Source organism: Panulirus ornatus, chromosome 29 (genome assembly GCF_036320965.1).
Source record: "Panulirus ornatus isolate Po-2019 chromosome 29, ASM3632096v1, whole genome shotgun sequence".
Classification (NCBI taxonomy): domain Eukaryota; kingdom Metazoa; phylum Arthropoda; class Malacostraca; order Decapoda; family Palinuridae; genus Panulirus; species Panulirus ornatus.
This window is the reverse complement of record NC_092252.1, coordinates 8,558,477-8,581,937: the sequence shown is the minus strand read 5'-3', so window position 1 is coordinate 8,581,937 and position 23,461 is coordinate 8,558,477. Positions and strand designations below refer to the sequence as shown.

The window sequence follows — 23,461 nt, the reverse complement described above, 5'->3', positions numbered from 1 at the left end:
TATCTGCTGATAATATAACCTCTTGATACAACATTCACTTCTGATCCCTAAGATGTTGACTGCAGGGGATATGTTGCCTCTGGCACAACCAGAATGTACAATAAACAAAATGTGGAGAAACAGAGCCATTGCATCCTCCTCCCATTGCTTGTCCTTTCCACCTCCCTCTTAAATCCCTTGGTCATCTGACAAAGAATAGCGTTGGCACGTATGATGACAACGCTGCATACCCTGGCCTTACCCTGTGCATACCCTGACCTTACCCTGACCTCACATATCGATCTCCTGAATGCAATGCAATAGAACTGTGAGTGTTTCATTTTGCGCTTATTTATGCAAATGCAATATGCATGTCCTTCCGACGACGATTAAGTGTCTTAACATGACATGGGAATGTTAATGACGCGTGAGTAATACAAGCCACTTGTGAGCTCTATACTTAGAGTAAACAAAACAAGGGTATTACACCGAATGCTATCTTGGAACGCCTTCGTACCACCGGAGGACTGTCGATGTATAGACCCGCTGGGCGACGCATACGATACCTGGTACGCTGATCTAAATCTACTGATGGAATAGAATCGTCGACCAGCGATAATGTGACTGCATGAGTACTGGGAAAGGTTGAGCGGTGTCCTTTCGCCTGTTTGGCAACGACCTTAATAAAATGACAAGCCCCACATGGCTGCCTGGTCGAAGTTACACGTCTTCCGGCAACATCCGATGGAAGTTACGATGAGAGTTATGGATTTGTGGAGAGAGAGAGAGAGAGAGAGAGAGAGAGAGAGAGAGAGAGAGAGAGAGAGAGAGAGAGAGAGAGAGAGAGAGAATGTTAAGTTACATTCCAGCGTCTGGCTCAAATTCTTGAGGCGAGAGTCTTGACGGTGAACCACACACGTCTTAGGCTCTGGATCACCACCACCACCACCACCACCACCACTGCCACTACTAGCCCTATCACCACTAACCCTACTACCACCACTAACACCACCACCACTGCCACTACTAACCCTATCACCACTAACCCAACCACCACTAACACCACCACCACCATCGCCACTGTCGTGAGCCAGCCACCAGAAAGTTTTCAATAAAGATAATCACAGTGTAAACCAATTTACCCTTTACCTTCCGCGTCTAGTCCATCGCATTTTGGGGTCACGACCCACTTTGCACCGGCCAAAGCAGATGATAATTATCGGTAAAGAGCGTCATCAGTAATTCCCGTCTTAAGTGGAATGGCAGGAGGCAGGAGGAGGAGGCAGGAGGCAGGAGGCAGGAGGAGGAGGCAGGAGGCAGGAGGAGGAGGAAGGCCAATAAATATATTTCCCCTTGGCATTATCAGGTATGCCTCGAGACCCATGTTGTTGATTACAGGTAAGTGCAGTCAAGGAGAGACTAAACGGCTTTAATATTCAATATCCATCTATAATCATCGTTATGACTAATGAGGATAAGTAAAATAGTGTCATTAGTACATGCACAGACGGTACAGTGATAACGATTTTATAAGTATCAGAGACATCAGAAGGCAACGTATGGAGAGGGACTGACGAGCCAATGTAACTATGATTGAGATCATCTCATACCTTTACGTCCATCAATACTGAGGAGAATTAAACAATTCCCATCCCGATCAAACAAGATCAATAAAGTTTAAACGTAATGAGAAACAAAAAAAAAAAAAAAAGTCATACCAAGTCTACAAGTCTCAGTAATCCAGCACACAATCCATCATGGAATACCCCAAGCAGTGCATTCTGTGTCGGCACAATAACCAGTGTCAATAAGCAATAAGGTAGCATAACTGGGTCACACCTGCTTGACCCAGAATGTCCCACCCTTCCTTGCTATCCCCTGTGACGCCCGGTGACGTATGCCTGACCACACGGTGAGCATGGGTGGCCGCGCAGCACCTCTACGCCTGCGCAAACAATCCCCTTTCCTCCCTTTCGAATGACCTCATTCCTCAATGATTATTATTCAAGTATCTGGGGGCGTTGTCTCCAGCAGGACGGACGAATCGATCACTTATCCCTGTGATGATGGGAAATATGAGGTCAGTATTGTATAATTCCGTAGCCTGTGTGAACTTTATACATTAGTAATATTATCGCTTCTCTGGACTTTCTTTATGTACATCAGGGTTTAAAACAAAGGCCATCATGATGCGGATGGGAGATATGTCTTCTCGTAAATACCAACATTGTTATCATTTCAAGGAGGATAATAAGTGCATTAACTTCTGTGGACAAACACGCGTGCAGACGGTCCCAGGACCCCACACTCTTGCTCAACTTCACGTTCAAGGGCTCAGCTTCCCCCAGTCCACGCTATCAGGCATCAATTTCCCAGCTCCGCGTCCCAGGCCCTGTCTTTTCAAGTTCCCGATTCCCCATCCCCATGTCCCAGGTGCTACTTTGCAATCTCTCGTCCCAAGCACCGCTTCCCCAACCTCGCATCGTAGGACGCTCACCCATAAACCCAACTCCTTGGTAGGATCAGGCAGATTAGGGTCCCTGACCCTACATACTTCCCCAACCTGACCCTATTGCCCTAGCCCTCCCTGCCTAAACCTACTTCACCAGCCGGACTTTCCTGCTTGACCTCACTTACCCACACCCACCACCCATCAGCCGGCCAGGGATGGCGTCAGTCGCCCACCCCTCCGGCGGCAGACAGCCAGCGGCGGCAGGAGACACACATGCGTTCCTCCCACGCCACCTTCAGTATCGACCATGACACTACAACCTTCCACCGGCGGCTCTCCCTCCTCGGCGTTCGACCCCCCGCCAACACCACACCAACAACTAGAAATGGCGCGCCCAAACCCTGTCGATGGCTATACCAAGAAAACAACTTCAAGTTCTTGGCATATTCCCCCACCGCTCATGACCGTCACGTTACGACAAACATGCAAGAAATGTCTAAAATTTCAGATGGCAAACTTTGGTGTAGGCGATCGCCACCTACATGAAAAGACGAGTCCCTCATCATATGTATCTCAGCGAAGGTAGACTCAAGTCTCTGTACCTCACCCTGAATCTGCTGCTGCTGCTATCACGTCCCCGACCACAATATCATCTGATTCAGTGAGATCAGGAAAGGATGGTCTCGCCCCACCAGGAAGTAAACCTTCTGAGTGGAGGCGTTGATGTCAATGTTACTCAGGTTATTCTGAATGAATGACACCCGCATTACTGTGTCTGAAAGGTTGAACACGACTGGTATTGACTGTATGATTAGGGTTATCAATGACGAGTCTTATCTATGACTGAGGATATATCTATCAGGTGTTTCATGCCCGGGTGTCAAACTGCTCATGGTCGGAGTTATGACTGGGTAAAGTGCAGTTTCTATGCATTACTATCTCACTAATCGCTAGGTTACCTCTCATTTACGTACGACTATATCAACGGTAGATACATACAACACGGTGCCAGCCACACTTCCCCATACAAACATGGGCGTCGCCAGGAGCGACATCTATATGTTCGATACCTTTCCATAGTCAAGGTCATACGAGGCTCCCTCACCACCATATACTCTACAGGGTATACTGAATATATTATTCAGTGATCACTGACATACTTCCATGTACACAGTCTGATGTTTAGCTGGTTGGTTTGGGATTGACCGATACTTGTAAAACGCGTTTTCTCACACTTAATAACATGTACGAATTTGGTTACATACAAAAGCGTTTCGTTAGAGTGAAATATTGAAAGATGAGAAACAAGGGACTGGGAGCCAGACACGGGTTCCCCCGCCCCTGGACACGCCTCCTATAGACCTGAGGGTAAAATGTATCGACCAGAATAAACGAGTTAGTCCCCACAACCCATCCACCACCATCTATCATGACGACGGTGTGAGTACCGTCCGAGTGTGGTAACCCTGACCCGTTTCTGGCGCCCTACATCTTGTGCTCATATCGTGTCACCCGTGTGGCTGGGAGGGATTAAAAAGACATGGTTTGTTAAGGGGAACACCACCTTGCTGGATCCCTGAGTCTCCCGCCTCGTCCACACCCCATTACTCCCGGCGAGTCGACTCTGTTGGTTGTGGCTGAACCACAGCAGAAGTGGTGTGGACCTACGTACCATCAGGTACAAGAAAGACGCTAACGCTAGAAGTGGGACTTCAACTGTCCTTAGCTAAAGAAGGGGCTCTTCTACGATGGCCATGACCCCGTATGACCCGAGGGACGAACGAGAATGCGTAAGGTCGTCCACCTGTCATCGCCAAGCACGAAATGCTGAGTGGTTAATAGTTGGGAGCAACACGCTCGCACACCCCACACCTTGGCCACACCTCGACGGCCGCGGCGGTCGAGCGGCGCTGTCGCGGGCACCCCAGCACGACAAACCATCACTGCACGGGCCGCCATGCGTTGCAACGCTGCGGCGCTCAACATACGCTCACCTCAGGGCGATAATCTTCCTTTCTCCCTCCTTGTGTTTGATCTCCGTCGGTCTTGCCCCAGAATCTTCATTCCCCTCACGCATTACAGCGGGAGACAGTGACCAGCACAATTCACGTTTACCTGCCTCCCTTCACTTGATTGCATTACTTTCCCTTCGCGCGTGAGTAAAATGCCCCTTCACCGGGTCCTTATGGAGTGGTAATGATCGCACCAATACAGCCGTTACTATGCCCGTGTTTCACATCACCAGACCCTCACATCACCCGGGCAAACATCCCACTTCCTCCTCCTACTCGTATCTTTTTCTCGGCAGATCGCGTGAGAAAGGGAAATTGTGTTACCACTCGCCCAGAAATTCCTCTGGCCGCTGCTGAATATGTCTACATCTTCAGCCATACAAAGATGTCTTTAACGGGTGGTGGTGGTTGTGGTGAGTGTGGTGTGGTTGTAACGGTGGTTGTAAACAGAATATAATGTCAAGTCTGTTGAATCAATATCGTCCACGTTACACTCATAACATTTAGATGTACAGTGTCCCGGTGTGACCACAGTTACTGAACGTATGAGCGACGTTATGTGTTCGTCCTAACGTAAAGGTTTTCGTTCCCCTTCGTAAGAAGTTCGTCACGTCCCTAAGTCTTGCCTGTTCGTGACGCAACTCCCCCAGTGTTATGATTAGTGGTCAGGCGAGGTCAGGTCGGTGGCCTGTCTGACAGCCAGGCTACCGAGGTTTGACCCCACATAACCTGCTCTGTCTACGACCCTCGGGCTACACTTACCTGACGTATGAATGACAATAGCAATATTTGTACCACAGTGACGATCCCTAAGCACAGCGACAACTGTAGTAATGCGATGTTGAACGACTGGTTATAATTACGGGACGAACCAGAGCCGTGGAATGATAGGGAGTTGCAAAGGACAGAGACAAAGAAACGAATACGAATTGGAAGGAATCTTTACAAACCTGCGGTGGAGAATATGGGATCCTCCGTAGGACACTTTGGCAGGAACCCTCATTGTCAACGTAAGCTGGATCCTTCAGAGGCACGACCGACGACCTTGTCATTGACCTCCACGCTCCATGTGGACGATATGCTCAGTGGAGGATGACATGACGTGTGCCACGAGCCACGCTCCACTGGAAAAAAAAATATATATATATAAGTAGTTAGGAGCAGAGTGCAGGACACTGATTTACGAAAGGTGACGCATCTGTACTCATACGTAGTTTTATAATGGATATCACCAGTACATAAGTAAATTACGATATTAGGGCGGGATGACTGGACACATTTCAGACGCGTGATGCACGACCGAGGTGAGGCACAGCACGACCGAAGTTGAGGCACTGCACGACCGAACTGACGCACTGCACGACCGAACTGGGGCACGGCACGACCGAGCTGAGGCACTGCACAACCGAAGTTGAGGCACTGCACAACCGAGATGAGGCATCGCATGACCGAACTGGGGCACTGCACGACCGAAGTTGAGGCATCGCACGACCGAAGTTGAGGCACTGCACGACCAAGCTGAGGCACTGCATGACCGAACTGAGGCACTGCACGACCGAAGCTGAGGCACTGCACGACCGAGCTGAGACTCTGCACGACCGAGCTGAGGAGGCACTGCACGAAACATGATCACATGGGTTTGGGAACCCCTGCCTAAGGAAGTGCGCCCGTGCGTAGCCAAGGCTTCCCTCGCCAGACAAACAAAACACGACTAACAACATGATCCCCACCGTATATGGCAGCACGTAACACCAGCGAAGGTCGCTACAAACTATACGTAAGTTTTAGGTAAGTGTAGCAACAGGAGAACTAACGGTGCGATCGCAAATCCTTGAGTCCTTGAGTTTCTCCAACGTGTCCCTCACGACATCCGTGTTACATGACCAGCAGTTGATGGACATCGCTGTACACAACATTATCTGCGACGAATCAGCCACTGAGATCTATCAAAGAACATGGACGATGGTAGCCTGCTGAGAAGCGTCCGCTGGCTTCCGGGAACCATGACTCAGACAAAAGAAAAAAAGAAAAAGAAAAGCAATCGCTGTCGGAATAGAAATTTCAGAATTTATTTTCCACCATCAATCATTCTCAAAGCGAAGGTAAACATCTGTTAGAGACGTAAATACGAACTCCAGAGGAAGAAGACTTGAGTGATGATGTGAGCCACACGATCACACTCATGTGGCTTCTGGAGTGTGATGACTTACACCCATGACCACGGTGTTGCAGTCAGTGACTTGAGTCTTATGGCAGTGACTTAAGTCTTCGGGTGAGAAACGCGACTCCTGGTGTCTGAGACGCTCCAGCTATGAACGTGTATTTCTCTAACTTGTTCCCGGAATATAACGGCATCTTGTGTACTTCCTTTCTCTCTTCATGGACGCACCATCTACTGGTATACACCATCTTCTATTGATCCCTATAATCTTCCCTCGATCTTGAACATGTTCATATCTTTCCCTGATCTTCGGCACGTTCATGGCACCTTATTCATCTATACCACGTGCATGACACCCATTGGCCTTCACCAAGTATACACCACCTATGGGTCTCTACCATGTACACATGCTAACTCATGAATATGTATATATGTGTGTGTGTGTGTGTGTGTGTGTGTGTGTGTGTGTGTGTGTGTGTGTGTGTGAAGATTAAGAACCTCGAGGAAAATTAATTATTTTTGGTATGTATTTCAAAACTTTCAAAGGCGTATGATGACCACTTGAGACGACGTACGAATTGAAGTTTCAGGAGTCCATGCATGCACTCAGTCACAGAGAATGATCAGGTGAATCAAGGATCACCGAGAGGCAAACTACAGGAGGATCACACTGACCTTGGTCCTTTAACAGCAGATATCATCACTCTATTCCCTTGCTATTGTTAGGGTCCGCGAGGTCCATGCCTGTCATGGACACCCACCCGCCCCAACGGCCTCATGACAGCCCGTTCTCAGGATCTATCGAGTGCTTGAGAGTCATCCTTCAACCCGACTGTCGATCTACTCGCGCCATAACGAGGGAAGAGGACGCTAACAAAAGACTCGCCCGAATTAATCTTGGTAAAGACTTACTTTTTTCCCCGCCGAGAGCGTCATTAACGTCGGCAGGAGCTGAAGGAACGACCTTGGGGTAGTGGTGGTCCGTTATACTCTGCTGATGGCCCTACAGGGCGTCGTACATACGTCAAAGACGTGAATGTTGACACAGGACACGGTCGGCGCGTGGTAGGTGCGCCACCTGCAGGGTGGCAAACATCTTGTGTGGTGGTGTTCGTTTTCTTGAATCCATTTCATCATTTCTGTAGTTATTCCTGCCTGTCATGTGTATGTGAGTATACTGTACAGGTGTGCAGTAGTATATAATGGCGTGCAATCAGAGGTATAGTGCCTCACATACGAGGAAAATGGAATATACGTTTACAGTAGGTTGTACACAAGCGTATATAAGAATACAACAACGCGCATGCTGTGCAATACACAGGAATTTACTTGTGTTCGCAGGAGTACACCACAATACATAGCAACACAAAACAATGTTACACAGAATATAATATCACAATAAATCTTTATATAGGAAACAGAGAGTTATAGTCACAACACACACTGCCTCCCTCCCCTGCTATCAACACCAGTGGTCGTCGCGACTACCCCTGGCCACACACACACACACACACACACACACACACACACACGGGGTGCTAATGGGTCATGACGGTAAATGAGGTCACGAGGTAATGAGGTCAAGAACGCTGTAGTGGCGAGGAGGGTGGCAAGGTCTATGGCAGTGTGTGAGGTAGGGAGTGTGGTGAGAAGAGTGGCGAGGGGGTTAGGTAGGGATTGTGGTAGGGTATGTGATAAGAAATGTGGCAGGGAGTGTGGCAGGAAGTGTGGCAAGGAATGTGGTAGGAAGTGTAACAGGGGGTGGCAGGTAGTGTAAGAGGGAGTATGAGAGGGAGTGTGGCAGGAAGTGTGACAGGGAGTGTGACAAGAAATGTGACAGGGAGTTTGGCAGGAAGTGTGACAGGTCGTGTGGCAGGGAGTGCGACAGGAAGTGTGACAGGGAGTGTGACAGGAAGTGTGACAGGGAGTGTGACAGGAAGTGTGACAGGTAGTGTGACGGGGAGTGAAACAGTAACGATCATATAACATCCTTGCCAGTCACCGCTTATTGACAGGAAGTTCCGTATTCACAGTACAGCACACGCCTCTCTCATGGTGGCTCGTCTCACATGACTGTGGCTGACATTCCACCACAGAAAAGTACCTTTGGACGTAACATAACGTTATATGGTGCCACAGATGTCACAGAGGTTTACGCGGGTACCACAAATGTACATGAACGATTTATGGGCGCTACAGGTGTATGTCACAGATGTTTACAGGACGGTATATGGAAACTACGGGCGTTACAATGCCTTACAGGTGTATCAGTGGGTTATTTCTGGCCTACAGGTGTCAGCATATCATCCACAACAGGTGTATCACCGAATTACATCGGACAGCAGATGCACAACGCCCTGCTGTCTGTACCTTTACCCACTATAATGGTACCGCCAAATCGGGATCAGGGTTTTGTTAGTATGTTATACTGAGGTTTCTGACGTGATAGCACCTGCGGTGGATGAAGGCCCTATCATATTGACGCTGCAAGCTCGACATTCGTTATACTGAGGCAACAGGTGTATCAAAAAACTTTTACAGAGGGGAAAACAGGTGTACCGGTACGTTATATCGGGAGAACAAGTGTACCGGTACCTTCTATCGGGAGAACAGGTGTACCGGTACGTTATATCGGGAAAACAGGTGTACCAGTACGTTATATCGGAAGAACAGGTGTACCAGTACGTTATATCGGGAGAACAGGTGTACCAGTACGTTATATCGGGAGATGAGGTGTACCAAGACGTTATATTGGGAGAACAGGTGTATCGGTACGTTATATCGGGAGAACAGGTGTACCGGTACGTTATATCGGGAGAACAGGTGTACCGGTACGTTATGGTGAGACTGTGGAAGAGTAGCAGGTGAGCGGCGCCTGCCGCAGACGATCATAATGACGTCACAGCAGTACACACTGCGTCAAGTTTGCCGTGGAACACCCGGGGCAACACCCTCCTGTGCCACACCCAGCCCGCTCCCAGCACCGGGACCTCCCCATGCAACACCCCACCACCATGCAACGTACAAGAGTCATGGAAGCAACACACACACCCCACGACCATGCAAAGTTCACGAGTCATGCATGCAACACATCCCACGACCATGCAACGCACACGAGTCACGCAAGCAACGCAAGCCCCACGACCATGCAACGTACACGAGTCATGCAAACAACGAACACCACACGACCATGCACCTGCAAACAATACCCCTCCACTACGGCACTACACTCACGCCACGGGGGATGTGAGGGGGACCTATTGCGACGCATGTCATTACCTCAGCTATTACTGGCCTCAGGCTTATGACACTGTAACGTGTAGTTATGAAAATGCAACACACACACACACACACACACACACACACACTCACACACACACACAAACACGCACGCACATACACACACCGTGGTGTCGTGTTCTGTGTTGCGAGCCCATCAATTTAACGGGCTTGGGGTCGGGTTCGAGTCCTGGACAGGGCAGTCGTTTCACAGCCAGCCCAGCTGTTCATCCTTCCCTCTGGGGATGGTGGATGTACGACTACCTGACGTACGCTAGGGTGCGTATATATGCGTATACATAATATTAAAACATGGCGTGTATACAGGGTTAAGAGACGGGGCAACACGAAGGGAAAACCATCTACCCAGATCATACAAACAGTTAACTGGGTAAAGTTGTTACTTACCCACAATGTCATTCCCTGTTAAGGTAACTAACACGTTACTTACCCACAATGTCATTCCCTGTTCAGGTAACTAACACGTTGCTAAGCCCTACCTCCTCCACCACACAAGCTTACCGTGGTACGTGGCTACAACTACAACTTGGATGTCTTGCTCATTCAGTGATATCTATGCTTCATAATCACGATACACACGTTACCAGAACCACACACAGGAGCACGTAGCTGTTCCGTTCCTGTAGACGGCAAATGATCATACAGCAAAAATGAAGAGAGAGGAAAAATGAAAAATCGACGGTACTTTAAACCAAGTGAAAATTTTTCACAATAGTTACAGTGTAGTTCAGTCCACGTCATATATCGTCTGAGTAGGACGACATGGTGGAGCTGGCCAATAGCAGCGGCAGATGGTGAGGGTGTGTCGGGGAGGAGCGGGCGCTGAAATTCGATCGACAGCAGACCCAGATGTGACACACAGGGAAACCCGGGGAGAACCTTGTGGCGACTTGACGTGGGTGGGCGGGGTAAGTGCTCCAGGGTGGCTGAGCGCGTTAGTGTGTCTACCTGTGGCTAAGGAGAGCAGGGTTCGATCTCGTTCGGAACGAAGTGGAAACTCTCGCCCTGGGTCGACTAGGCTGAGTAAGATTCGTCCATGCAACATTCGTGGAGATGACTTATCCTAAGGGCTAAAAAAAGATTACGAAGATCAGTAATTTTCGACTTACGTCGTCTGAACTGTTGATTCTCTCTCTCTCTCTCTCTCTCTCTCTCTCTCTCTCTCTCTCTCTCTCTCTCTCTCTCTCTCTCTCTCAAATCATATGTGTGAACGGATGGTTGAGCAATGGGAGTCCGGTCTCAGCCGTGGCTTCATATTGCAAATACTCGACTGGGTTCATCCCTGGGCGTTCATCGGACCTTATCGCCCACTTGGTCAGCAAGACCTGGCAACCACGCTGGATGTCAGATTGGCAAGAAATAATTCTTCTCTCTAAAGTTTTGGTTCTGTGTCTTCATCAGATATGAGAAATATCTAATTTCCAGCCAACTGGAGATTATTTCTGCCCTGCCTCGGCCATATCATACGTCCGATCGACACGAAATAAGGAAACTTAAAGAAAAAAATGTTCCATTATTCCTCTCTGAGAAGATTGAAATGCAGAAGTTTTATAAACAGACGACAAAAATGATAATAGCTCACCTGGTGTAATAATACTAATAATAATAATAATAATAATAATAATAATAATGATAATAATAATAATAATAAATATCAATAATAATAATAATAATAATAATAATAATAATATCCCTGGGGATAGGGGAGAAAGAATACTTCCCACGTATTCCCTGCGTGTCGTAGAAGGCGACTAAAGGGGGAGGGAGCGGGAGGCTGGAAATCCTCCCCTCTCGTTTTTTTTTTTTTCCCCAAAAGAAGGAACAGAGAAGGGGGCCAGGTGAGGATATTCCCTCTAAGGCCCAGTCCTCTGTTCTTAACGCTACCTCGCTAATGCGGGAAATGGCGAATAGTATGAAAGAAAAGAAAGAATAACAATAATAACAATAATGATAATAATAATAATAATAATAATAATAATAATAATAATAATAATAATAACAGTAATAATAATAATAATGAAATAATTTGGGAAGAGGCCAAAAAAAAACCCGGATCGTATAAAATACCTGTGCAGCGATGTGCTGCAGTCTAAGTGTTTGAATACATCCTGCACGGAGCATACCGCCGTACAGAGGGAAACACTCTACCCACAAACAGGACAACAGATACACTTGAAATCAATAGCTCAACCTGTGACGGGGGAGAGGTCAGTGCGGTCATGGAGACTTACGACCTTTGAAGGCGTGGTGGTCGGGAGGCAGGCGTTCCCCCTGAGCCAGGGATGACCCCCCGACCTTTCTTGACGCTGGCGGCGGGGGTTAATGGCAGTCAGGGTCGTGCGTGACAACTGTCGAGATAATGAGCTGGATTTCTACATGTTAAACTGCCTCACTGGCTTATTATTAATCTAGACATGACAGGCGTGTCAGGTAGGGTCAGAAATTACGATCACATTAACATGCATTTTCAGGTAGACAACTGGACAGTGACGTGTGGAGAAAACTGGATATCCACACATGGAAGGACATGAATATCAACCCATTTGGGGAAGACGGTACGACCATTAAGTACAACAGTACGAACCCTGAAGTACGAAGGAGCAGCTCCTTGAACACAACGGTACGACACTTAAGTACGATGGTGCAGTTCCTGAGGACAACGGTACGACCTTTGAACACAACGGTACGACCCTCATGCACGAGAGTACGACTCTTGAACAGTGACGGAACGCCCATGATGAACGTTTATGGAACTATACATCAATAAAGGGAACATAGATACAGATGTGAAGGGTACTGGAATCAGCACGTTCTAGGAACCTTACATTTTTGTAACAGAAACGAGAGCTAAATTCCCACCATAAAACAAATCTGTGAAGTCTTAAAGTTCCTCCATGTCTACTAACACCCCCTCTCTCGGTACTGCGGCTAAACCATCGATTTCACACAATGAAACAACTGACCTGAGCGTGTGTGTGTGTGTGTGTGTGTGTGTGTGTGTGTGTGGAGCAGTACTGTAATCCATGTCATGGCAGAGGTAGAAACCATTTTTCTTCACAGATCCTAAATTACCTTGAGCACGGCAGGTTTACTTCAGGGGACACGCGGCTGAGTTGTGTGTACTCTGTCATTCTCAACATTTCATGACGACTCTACCTCCTCCTGTAATGCACGAACACGCTACCTGAACTTCTCGTGTTCTTCAGAATGATTTAGTACCGAGGTCTCCAGTACGTAGTAATGTGCATTAAACCACCCCTACCCCCGTCTTGTAATCTGTGAAGCACAGAAGGGTTATCCTCCAAGTAGGTCATGGTAGAAATATAAAACTTTACCCAAGTTATTCCTCCAAGACATCACTTCTCTCACTGGCGAGGAGGCGACACCTTGCGTGAGCGTATGAAATGGGGGGACCTCAAGGCAGAAGAGACCAGCAGTTTACGCCAATCAGATCACATTCTGCTTTTACGGATGGGCCCTCTTAAGTGACGTCAGTGCGAGTCACGAACTCTAACTTAATTATGAGAATTACAGGCTCATGTATCCTCTGTCACACTCACCAGGGACGTAGCCTCATGAGGGGGTGGGTGTGTGGGGTGGAGCCTCCAACCTGACCCTCTCCACCTTCCATTTGATATCATGAACGCGACGCCGAAACTGTGCCTGACCTTAACCTTCACCAGAAGACGAGATACGAGCACTGACCTTTGCTTTTGCCTCGCCCGGCGAAATGTCAGAAACGCCTCGCTCGCTTTCGGTGATTTACGACTTCGCTGAGTGAGGCACGGTGGTAGATGACAGGATTGTCTTAATGTTATCACTACGTTCCTTCCTCAGTACGTCAGGGTTGGCATTACCTTGCATCTACGGGGACAGCCATGGGCGTGAACTTTGGCTCACTTGCAGCTTTGAACCCGCATCATGGCAGACATTGAAAACCTGAATTTTCAGGGTCGTGAGGCAAACAGTCTGTTTGAAGTAGTCAAGGAGGTAAAACAGAGTTTAAACACTCATGCTAACGACTGCGAGTCACTACTACATATTGTCGGGTATTTCTAGTGAGGCCTCTGTACCTTACAACGAGGACGAGTGGGAGTTTCAGCAGGTTACCAAACGTTTCGTGTCCAGACGTGAGGACAGGAAGCGTGCAGCAAATCGCTCATAATACACATATGATGATTCTGGTCCCAAAGATTAATGCAAATTATCAAGCACTTCCACAAGAGTTATGAGGCTGAAATTTGTTGCGATGACAGAATAGATTGGTCTTCAAACAGATTGAAAAGAATGTCAGACTACCTGGGTTCCAAGGTCGTTTTACGAAGAATGACTTTGTGGAAAACGAGCAAGAAAAAAGATGTGTGGAGGGAGGTAGTCATAACTACGGATATGTATACACCAATACAGGCGGGAGTGAGAGATTAGAATACATTCTTAAGATATTCGAATGTATTCTTAAGATATTCCGAACAAATTCTAGTGAGATAATAACCCAGAGATCCAGGGATTTTGGGGTACAAAGGGCTACAAGGTGACTACTGCATGCCTGTCCATAGCGTGTTGTCCTTGTGTCCACTATATAGGGTGATGGATTCGCGTTCTGAAACTAACATTAAAAGTGTCATAGTTTGGCAGCTCTTCCTTTCACTTCTTTTTTTCAATTTCAATTCTTTATTCCGAAAAAAAAAAACGTAAGGAATGGTATTCTAGTGCTGGTACTAGGTACCCCTGTCCTTGTTTTTATGGTACGTTTCACCGCTATGAGCAGGACGAAACGACCCTTAGGTATGATGATGTGGCCTTTAATTTGACCCTTAAGGGTCACGCCATCATACCCGAAGGTCGTATCGTCGTGCTCAAGGGTCGTACCGTCGTGCTCAAGAGTCGTACCGTCGTGCCCAAGAATCTCACCGTCGTGCTCATGAGTCGTACCGTCGTGCTCAAGAGGTTGGAAACTGAGGCATTATGTACATTTTCAAATACCCAAAAAATCTTAAATTCTCACTCCTGACCCGCCCACTGAAAATATTTACAAAACAGTCTACGATAACATACAAGGACCATGATGTATACCAACAACTTGGCTGAAGCAATTCAGTCGTTGAGGTACGAGAGCCACAAACTTAAAAATCTTACAGTTAACATACATGGCATCTACTATCTCTTTTTATATCCCTCTAAAAACAGATTTTTTTTAGCTCATCATAATTTCCTAATTAACCTGATATATGGTCTTTTTCTCTTTAATGGTCCCAGTTAAGATCAGGACTCATTAACCTTCCAAACTTTCGTCCTAGAGTTTAAGCTCGGTCCAGGGAGTGAGTTTTTACACTCGAGGAGACGTGACAGAATCCACCCTGGCAATGTTATCGAGGCAATCACATCATTAAAGTGGCGTGCTTTAACCTGTTCTGATTTATGATAAAAAAAATAAACATACGACACAGATTTCTCGGAACCAATCTGGTAAATTGTTATGCACGCCTTCTTTCTCACGAGGGTCATGACGTAATCCTTAACCTCAGCTATTTTGGGAAATCTAGTCAGTCATCGGTGAAGATCTCTCTCTTTCCCTGTCTCACCGTCTGTTTCCCAGTCACCAAGAACTTCAGTCTCACCGTCTGTTTCCCCGTCACTACCTAAATGTGTCTCATGTTTGTTTCCCCTTTATGTCTACCCTGTCTCACTCTCCGTTTCCCCTCACTACCTCTCCTGTCTCTCCCTAAGTTTTCCCTCACTACCTACGTTGTCTGTCTCATCGTCTACTTCCTTCCCCGTCACATCCTACACCCACATCACATCCGTCAGTAAAACACTCGTCGATGGCATTCCAGAAATACACTGTTTTCCCTCACTCTCCTCTAAACAGGTCCTCCACACGACTCTTTCTTTACTGAAATGTGGGAGAACCCACCTGAAGAAGGAGTAACACGACTACGCTCTCTAAAACCCTGTAGTCTATGGGATGACCCTCAGGCGGCAAACATCCCTAAACTCGATAAGAAAGGAGGAAAAGGGAATCCACATTCATTGGTCCCTCCTGGCTGATGCGTAAGCAAGTATCAGGTTCGTAAAACACATACGTCGTCGGAGATCGACCTAATTCTACTGACTCTGTCGCCTCGAGAAATTCCTCAACTTTCATACTCTACTAATGATGAGCTGTGTCAGGGCATGGATATCTTACCCATGATCTAGATCAGACTTCAGACATCTATTCTCCATTTATCACATATTTATCATCATAATGACTCTGTATTTCATCTAAGTGATGATCATTTTCATTAACCTGATGGTGACAAACTGACCATATTTTTTCCTAACCGTGAGATCTCGACATTTCTTTTCCCTTAAATTTCACCACCATAAACCAGTGGGACACATTAGGACCCACAGCCTGAGTCGCGCGGACTTCCTGGGTTGTGGCTTGCTTGATAGCACACACACACACACACACACACACACACACACACACACACACACACACAAATGAAAGCAAAATCATGAGCCTCCAAACAAAAGATGAGGAAACAATATATATATATATATATATATATATATATATATATATATATATATATATATATATATATATATATATATTCCTATGAGTCCATATATATGAAAACAAAGGACTATACCACAAAGAAAAATGCGACTGTGCCACAAATAATTCTTTTAATACACGAAAGCAATCGATCTCGCCACACGAACGAGAACAAAGAAAATATTTCTGCAACGAAACAGGAAGGCAAGAGATTCCTCTCGCTACTGGAGGAAGGCACTTCAGTCTGTCATAGAGTAAAAGAGAGTAGACAGTCGCTAGCAACGCACAAACAGAAACGAGGAATAGACATATCGGGGACAAGTCTGTGCTACAGTTTTAATGCACTCGGCCACAATTGTCTTTGCCAGGAGCCATGTCGTGTGTGTGTGTGTGTGTCTCGTATTGATTGCCTGCTACTCGCTTGCTCCACCGAGACCTTTCCGTGAGTGTAATTATTGAAAACACGCACGTCCCACAGCCGGTGTACAGCGGTCAATTTCACCACGTTGGAAAGCAGGTGTAAAGCGGTCAACTTCAGCAGGTCGGGCAGCAGATGTAAAGCGGTCAACTTCAGCAGGTCGGGTAGCATATATATAAAGCCGTCAACTTCAGCAGGTCGGGTAGCAGATATAAAGCGGTCAACTTCAGCAGGTCGGGTATCATATAGAAAGCGGTCAACTTCAGCAGGTCGGGTAGCATATATAAAGTGGTCAACTTCAGCGGGTCGGGTAGCAGATATAAAGCGGTTAACTTCAGCGAGTCGGGTAGTGGATGTAAAGTGGTTAACTTCAGCGAGTCAGGTAGTGGATGTAAAGCGGTCAACTTCAGCGGGTCGGGAAGCGGTTATGACTGTACACTTGAGCACGTCGGGTATCTGGCGTATAAACTGATAGTCAATCACCACCTTAGGTATGATGATCCAACTGGATGTCTTCTAAGGTGTCTCTCTCTTACATCAGAGCCACTAAGATCCTTCCTGACAACACCTGGCTGAAGAGTAATTGAATCCTATCACAATGACCCGGAGGTGAATGAAGCAGGTTGGCTATATCTCTTATTTTTCCCCCCAGGAAGATACAAACTGGTGCAAAACCATACAAAGCTTTTTTTTTTTTCCCTATTCTGTCATATTCACTTTTCTAGGAATGACCTTTTCAACACGAGGGGAGAGAGAGAGAGAGAGAGAGAGAGAGAGAGAGAGAGAGAGAGAGAGAGAGAGAGAGAGAGAGAGAGAGAGAGAGAGGCTCCCTTGCCTCGTCTTTCCCGTGCCGATCACTTTATGAGGCTTAGAAAAGTATTCTGATTATGGACATGGTGGCATGGGATTAGTTTTGGCTTTTCCAAGTAAAGGATCCTCACACATAAAATGCAACCCCTTATTAGCAGAACATAATATCATTAACGTTAATTCCTCTTTTTTTTTTTCTCTCCTAAGAAAGGATTCGGTTTCTTAATACTAGAAAATGACGTATTTCTTTTCTAATCCCTTGCTCATTATGCAATCATACTGATACCATTATCCTAATCAGACCCGTTCAAGTGGAGACGCGAAGCCTTTTAATTCAACCAAGTCAACTCGAACTAACCACCAATCATGGTAGGACAGGTAAGTTGGCCAGACGAGCTTGGCTTTCCGTGTCGCGCTTCCACTGACGCGAACAGCGAGCGACCTGAACAACTGCGGCCTACGAGACGGTCATCAAAACCCGTCAGTCACCTACCCCGTGGTCTTGTGCTGTACATCAACCACTCCAGCAGCAAGCCAGCCAGACCGACCGACCGGCGGGCGGCGCCGCTCCTCTAACACACTTCCGATGACCGTGAAAAAACGATTGGCACCTCCCTCCCCTCCTCCTTACCCCCCCCCCCATCACCAGGCGAGCGGCGGTGGCCGGCCTCAGGTCTCCGCCAATCACCAGCCAGACCTCCAAGTCTTCATTGCTAACCCATGAGTATTGACGTTACTGCGAATTCCCTACCCCCCACCGCCTTCTGGCAAATGCTAAACAACCCCGCCTTCCTCTCTCTCTCTCTTCCCCGCCCCTTCCCCAATTAATACCCGTATGAGGAGTGTAATTAATGTTTTGTGTTCGGGTGCAATACACAGCCCAGTAACGAGAGGTTCGCGTAATGGTCTGCAAAGCACTTAACGTCACGTTAAACGAGGGAATAATTACTATAAAGCAAACTGTAATGTTATCTTACACTTCACTACAAAAGGCTGAAGTGTGTGCACATTTGTTCCAACCTGAACGCCTCAACGGGTGTACATAAACAGGTGACAGAGGAAGTAAACACCTTGATATTATATATCGGCATAATGAATAATCAAGACTTTGACCGTGTTCCCTAGTATTGGACCTTCAGCAAATGTCACGCGACTAAACGTAATTCTAAACATAGGTGGCTTTTCTGAAACGACCAGTCAATACACCAGCCAGAGACATAAACTCGGGAGAAATGACCCAGTTACCCCTCGGGTCGAGGTCGTACTATCGAAGAGAAAACTTAGAAAACGGGCGTGATAAATAACTGACTATAATGTCAAGTGGCTTTACTGGGCTGAGATAATGGATGGCTTTAAACGCAAAGGCACCCTGCTACCGAGGCCAGACATCTGCAAAGCCTTGAACCGAGTCTACCTATCCTCATCCAAGGGACCTAAACCATATATATTTTTACACCCCAATGAAATCTTTTTATTTGCTCGTTTACATTTTTTTTTTTTTTTGCCGTGTCACATACTTCTTTCATTTCATATCTATGAGCGTCTCTGCTCGCTACTGTAAATCAATTTTACGCAATTTCCATCAGCCATCTGTATCATGTCCACCACACACACATGGTCACTTTCCGAGAGAGGTCAATACGCCAAGCGTACCTGCTATCAGCTCTCCTCCCGTCTCTCCCCCAAATACTGTGCTTTTCTCTCCCCTTCCACGAAACCTGTCTCCTCCGTCCCTCCCCCCCCACTTTCCTAGACTTATTTTTCCTCCCCTTCCCCTTGTGTTGTGCGTGTTATGTCTTCTCTACCTTCGCCCAGCGTTTGTATCCCCGCCCCTACCTGTCATCCAGTGCTTGAGTCACCCTTCCTCTCTCACCCAGTGCTTGCCTACCTCATATTCTACCCCCCTGTACAATACATGTGTCACCACACTTTCCCCTTCACCCACAGTTCGTTTCACCAAACACCTTCCCCTTCATTTAATGATCGGCTTCCCCTCTTCTTCCCTCCTCAACCAGTGCTTGTCTCCCCTCTACTCGGTCACGCCTGGCTCTGTGTCTATCCCTCACCAAGTATTTTCCTTGATCCTATTCGATTAATCCTTTGCATCGACGGTATGACCCTTAAAGACCAGGTAAGAGGTCAAGCTATCATGCCCAAGGGCATTAGCCATAGTCCACGATCGTAGACTCGTGTTCAAAAAGCGTTACGTCTGGCACATTTTACGTCTGTCAAATGGACTACTTTTTTTCCTGTCCTAAATTCCAGGGTGGTTACATCTCTTGCCAGCAATCACTCAGGCGACGTCCTCGTTTCTCCATCAGGAGTTTTAGGTCAGTGTGAATGAGAAGAATTTTGTCATAAACCTGATTAAATTTTTTTGTCTGACTGTCGTCCACTGTCGGGGCGAACCCACAGCTAAATGATTCGTTGTCTGCCAAGGTCACGTACCCTCGAGAGCAACTGAGGTTCTAGATTTAACTTTAAGCGGCAGCATCCCTAAAGAATCACACGCAAAGGGCGGATAAAAATGGTAACTATAAAAGATGAGTACGGATAAGACTAACTCCCCTCAGTTCATAAGCGTTACAGATTTGTCGCTAAGTTCATTTGCAGATGCAAACTCAATGAATACTATTCATTCCGGTACACAAAAGTCGGTCAGTGCCTGATTTCATACTTGTCATAATTAACTGATTAACCCAACTATTCTGAGGACCAGCCACACGAGGTTAGGCAATTATAATACCTACCTTCATGGTACAGCGAAGCTGCGGAGTTCAACTTCCTACTTTTGTCTTTCCTTCCTCCTATAACCTTTCCACCTCCAAGGGTCAGGTCTACCGACGTCTGAAGAGATCGAATAATGTCCTCCTCTATCTCGTGTTCTATTCTCTTTTTACCACATATAGCAATGACTGAAGCATGATCTGCTCAAGCCATGTTGGACACTTTATGAATAAAAAAAGGGTCAAAACTTTCATCATCCTAAGTTTATAAAGCTCTCCGAATATAATAAACTCCCTGGAGCAAATCTTCTGATCGAGACACAGCAGCATGGACTGTTTGTTTTCTAAATATATTCATTCTTATTCCTAGCGAGTCAAGATGGAGGTGAAACTGGCGGACATTAAGATTTCATATGCTTGCTTCTTTGTTTTGGGTCAACCGAGCAGGTATCTATGCACCAGCGTCTGACACGTGTCTGGTGTTGACTTTTATCAAAACATATTGCCATCAAGTACTTTAAAATCCTCACCGATCGTTTTCATTCGTCCGTACGTCTGTCTGTGCTATCAAAATCAAATTGTGGTTATTGCCATCATGTGCATGTGGGTAATTATTCATATATAAACCAATGTTATGATGACATTTCTGTAGCCTTCTGATTCCAACAATGGGTATCGAAAGTCCAATTGAAATCGTTATGTGCTCTGCAAACATTATCATAGAAAGCGTCCTGTGGCAAGCAACTTCAGCAATTAATATATCTATTTGATTATCTTTTTCCCTATTGAGCTGAATGCGTCCTAAGTTGTATATCTTTGGGACAAGAGCTAAAGAAAAAAATCGATAAACGTGCAACTTGTAAGATGTCGACATAAGATCGTTAATCATTTAATTAATCAAACAGCGAGGTACATCTGTACGATAACTTTTCCCGGTCGTGGCAGCGAAAACATCGGTCACAGAAGCAATAACTCGACTGCGCAGAAAAAAATTATAGCAACAAAGGCTATTAGATCTACAAGGAGAGACTTTGTATGCAAAATGCTACTGAAAATCTACAGATCAAAGGTATTAATTTGCATATGACCTTGGAACACGAAGGTAACATGGTTCAGCGTTTTTACAAATTTGTAAATGAAATCACCGATATCAAACCACTGAAATACTTGATATACTCCCATTATCACGTGAAGTACAGGGTAACAGTAGACCTGGAGAATTGTGATTCATGTCTCAACTCGACACTGGAGCCACGACTGGTTGTTCGTGTGTGCGTGTAATCATCATACTCTTCATGCCTCGGAGACACTTAGACGTAATACTGCAAATCTAATGATAAGCATTAATATATTAACAGACGCAACGACGTGCGAATTATGAGTTCACGTTTATCTACGCAATTGTTAAACAGTTGAATGTCATGAATATAAAAACGAAGTCAAAAGGTAGGCTGGGTTCCACTAGGCTATGAATATCTTCGGCATCTGTCCATGAAATGTTATTACATTTCTGCTACTATCTCAGTGATACACTCCTAGCTCTAATCCGTGCAAATTCGAAATAATAACTCCTTCACATCTTGAAAATTCGTGGGACATGATTACTTTTCGTAGAAACTCACATACAATACATACATGCGGAAATGATAGGTCAAATATATCCTAGTTTCGACTAGAAAAAGCCATATATTATCATTGATATTTGCTTGCGACGTATATAGATTAATTTCAAGTCATTCAACACTGCTTAAAGGAATTTTTAAATAGATCTTGGCTATGATATACACTTAAGCTTTGAAAAAAAATTAATTATCACTGGCTTCAGCAATGATCATAAGCATCATATGACGAACCATCGCCACTATCATGTTCTATCCTTCGTAACACAACCTCACACAATTCATAAAATGGTTCACAGGTCTGCCACGCGACATGTAACTTCATAATGGCACTACATTATCCCATCTTATGTAAATGAGTGCAGTTATCAAGGCCATATTTCATCTTAAACAACCCAGAACCTTCTGATTTAACATAATTTGCCACTGATAACTGTGATGAATGAGATTGAAATGATCTTTATATTTGGATAACGCAATTTCCTTGAACGCACACTTGTATAACTTCACCTCAATTAAGTTACACGGTGTTACTTTGCTGTTAGCTTTAAAGCTTGTAATTTATGAGTAAAATTCAACGAGTTCATCTATGCAATCGTTCCCTAAATGTGTACATAACGTATGTGCCTTACATTCAGCATACTGACAGCTATAAATACATGTCATTACTGGCAAAGACTTCAATAGAGACAAGTTATGAATATACGAGAAAAGAGACAGCAAACATCTGGATCACAGGTCGCAAACGCTGGCCCGTTTGAGGAATCTCTCACGTCGTAGCTCCTATAAGGCTGTGGAACTCCGCCAGTTCTTTTGTCACTTGTTTGGCTACCCAAACCGTCACATATCCTCACCTATGCAATACCCTCTAGGGCGTTACAGGCTAACCCCAGTAACCCTAGACCAGCAAGAGCGTGACAATCTACCTACATAGCCCGCTACACCCGCAGGTCGTGACGCATCTATCGCAACACCCATAGATCCTCACTATGCCTCTACACCACGCCGCTACACCCAACTACTCCGTCCCTGCGCCTCCACACCCTGTCACACCTCAAGCGACACCACGCCGCAACCACAACCCTGAGATCGTCGGAGCTTCAACCACAACACTCCTAGATAATTCTAATCCATCAGACCCTAGCCACAAGTTCCTGTCAGAGTGCCACATTCCAGTCACCAGGACTGGGGCGTAGCTCGGCATCACTGCAGCCAGCGAGGCAGTACTGGAGGGAGGGAGTGACTAACACGTCTGGTATTCAACAACTTCCCTCCCCAGGTGACGCCTCTCCCCCCACTCACCCCTCCTCGCCACACCTGCTACAAAGACCGATTTTTTTTTTCTTACTCCTATCAACGGCTCTCCAACTGGGTACATGTCAAATACTTAATTCATATTCCCACACATAAAGCCTCCATTACTAAGCAATGTCCGGT

General features: G+C 46.1%; 2 protein-coding genes across 4 annotated transcripts in view; one reads left to right on the top strand and one right to left on the bottom strand.

Moving 5' to 3' along the window:
* The window catches only part of LOC139758061 (protein O-linked-mannose beta-1,2-N-acetylglucosaminyltransferase 1-like), a 72,421-nt gene extending 66,873 nt beyond the window's left edge, over positions 1-5,548 (bottom strand). For both annotated transcript variants that reach the window (XR_011714757.1, XM_071679127.1), the window contains exon 1: positions 5,394-5,548. Coding sequence is in view for 1 of the 2 variants with exons in the window: in XM_071679127.1 (XP_071535228.1) it covers positions 5,394-5,446 (53 nt within the window). In the remaining variant the exon portion in view is untranslated. The remainder of the gene's footprint in view (positions 1-5,393) is intronic.
* Positions 1-23,461, top strand: part of LOC139758060 (uncharacterized) — a 113,644-nt gene that overhangs the window by 7,736 nt on the left and 82,447 nt on the right. The window lies entirely within an intron of this gene.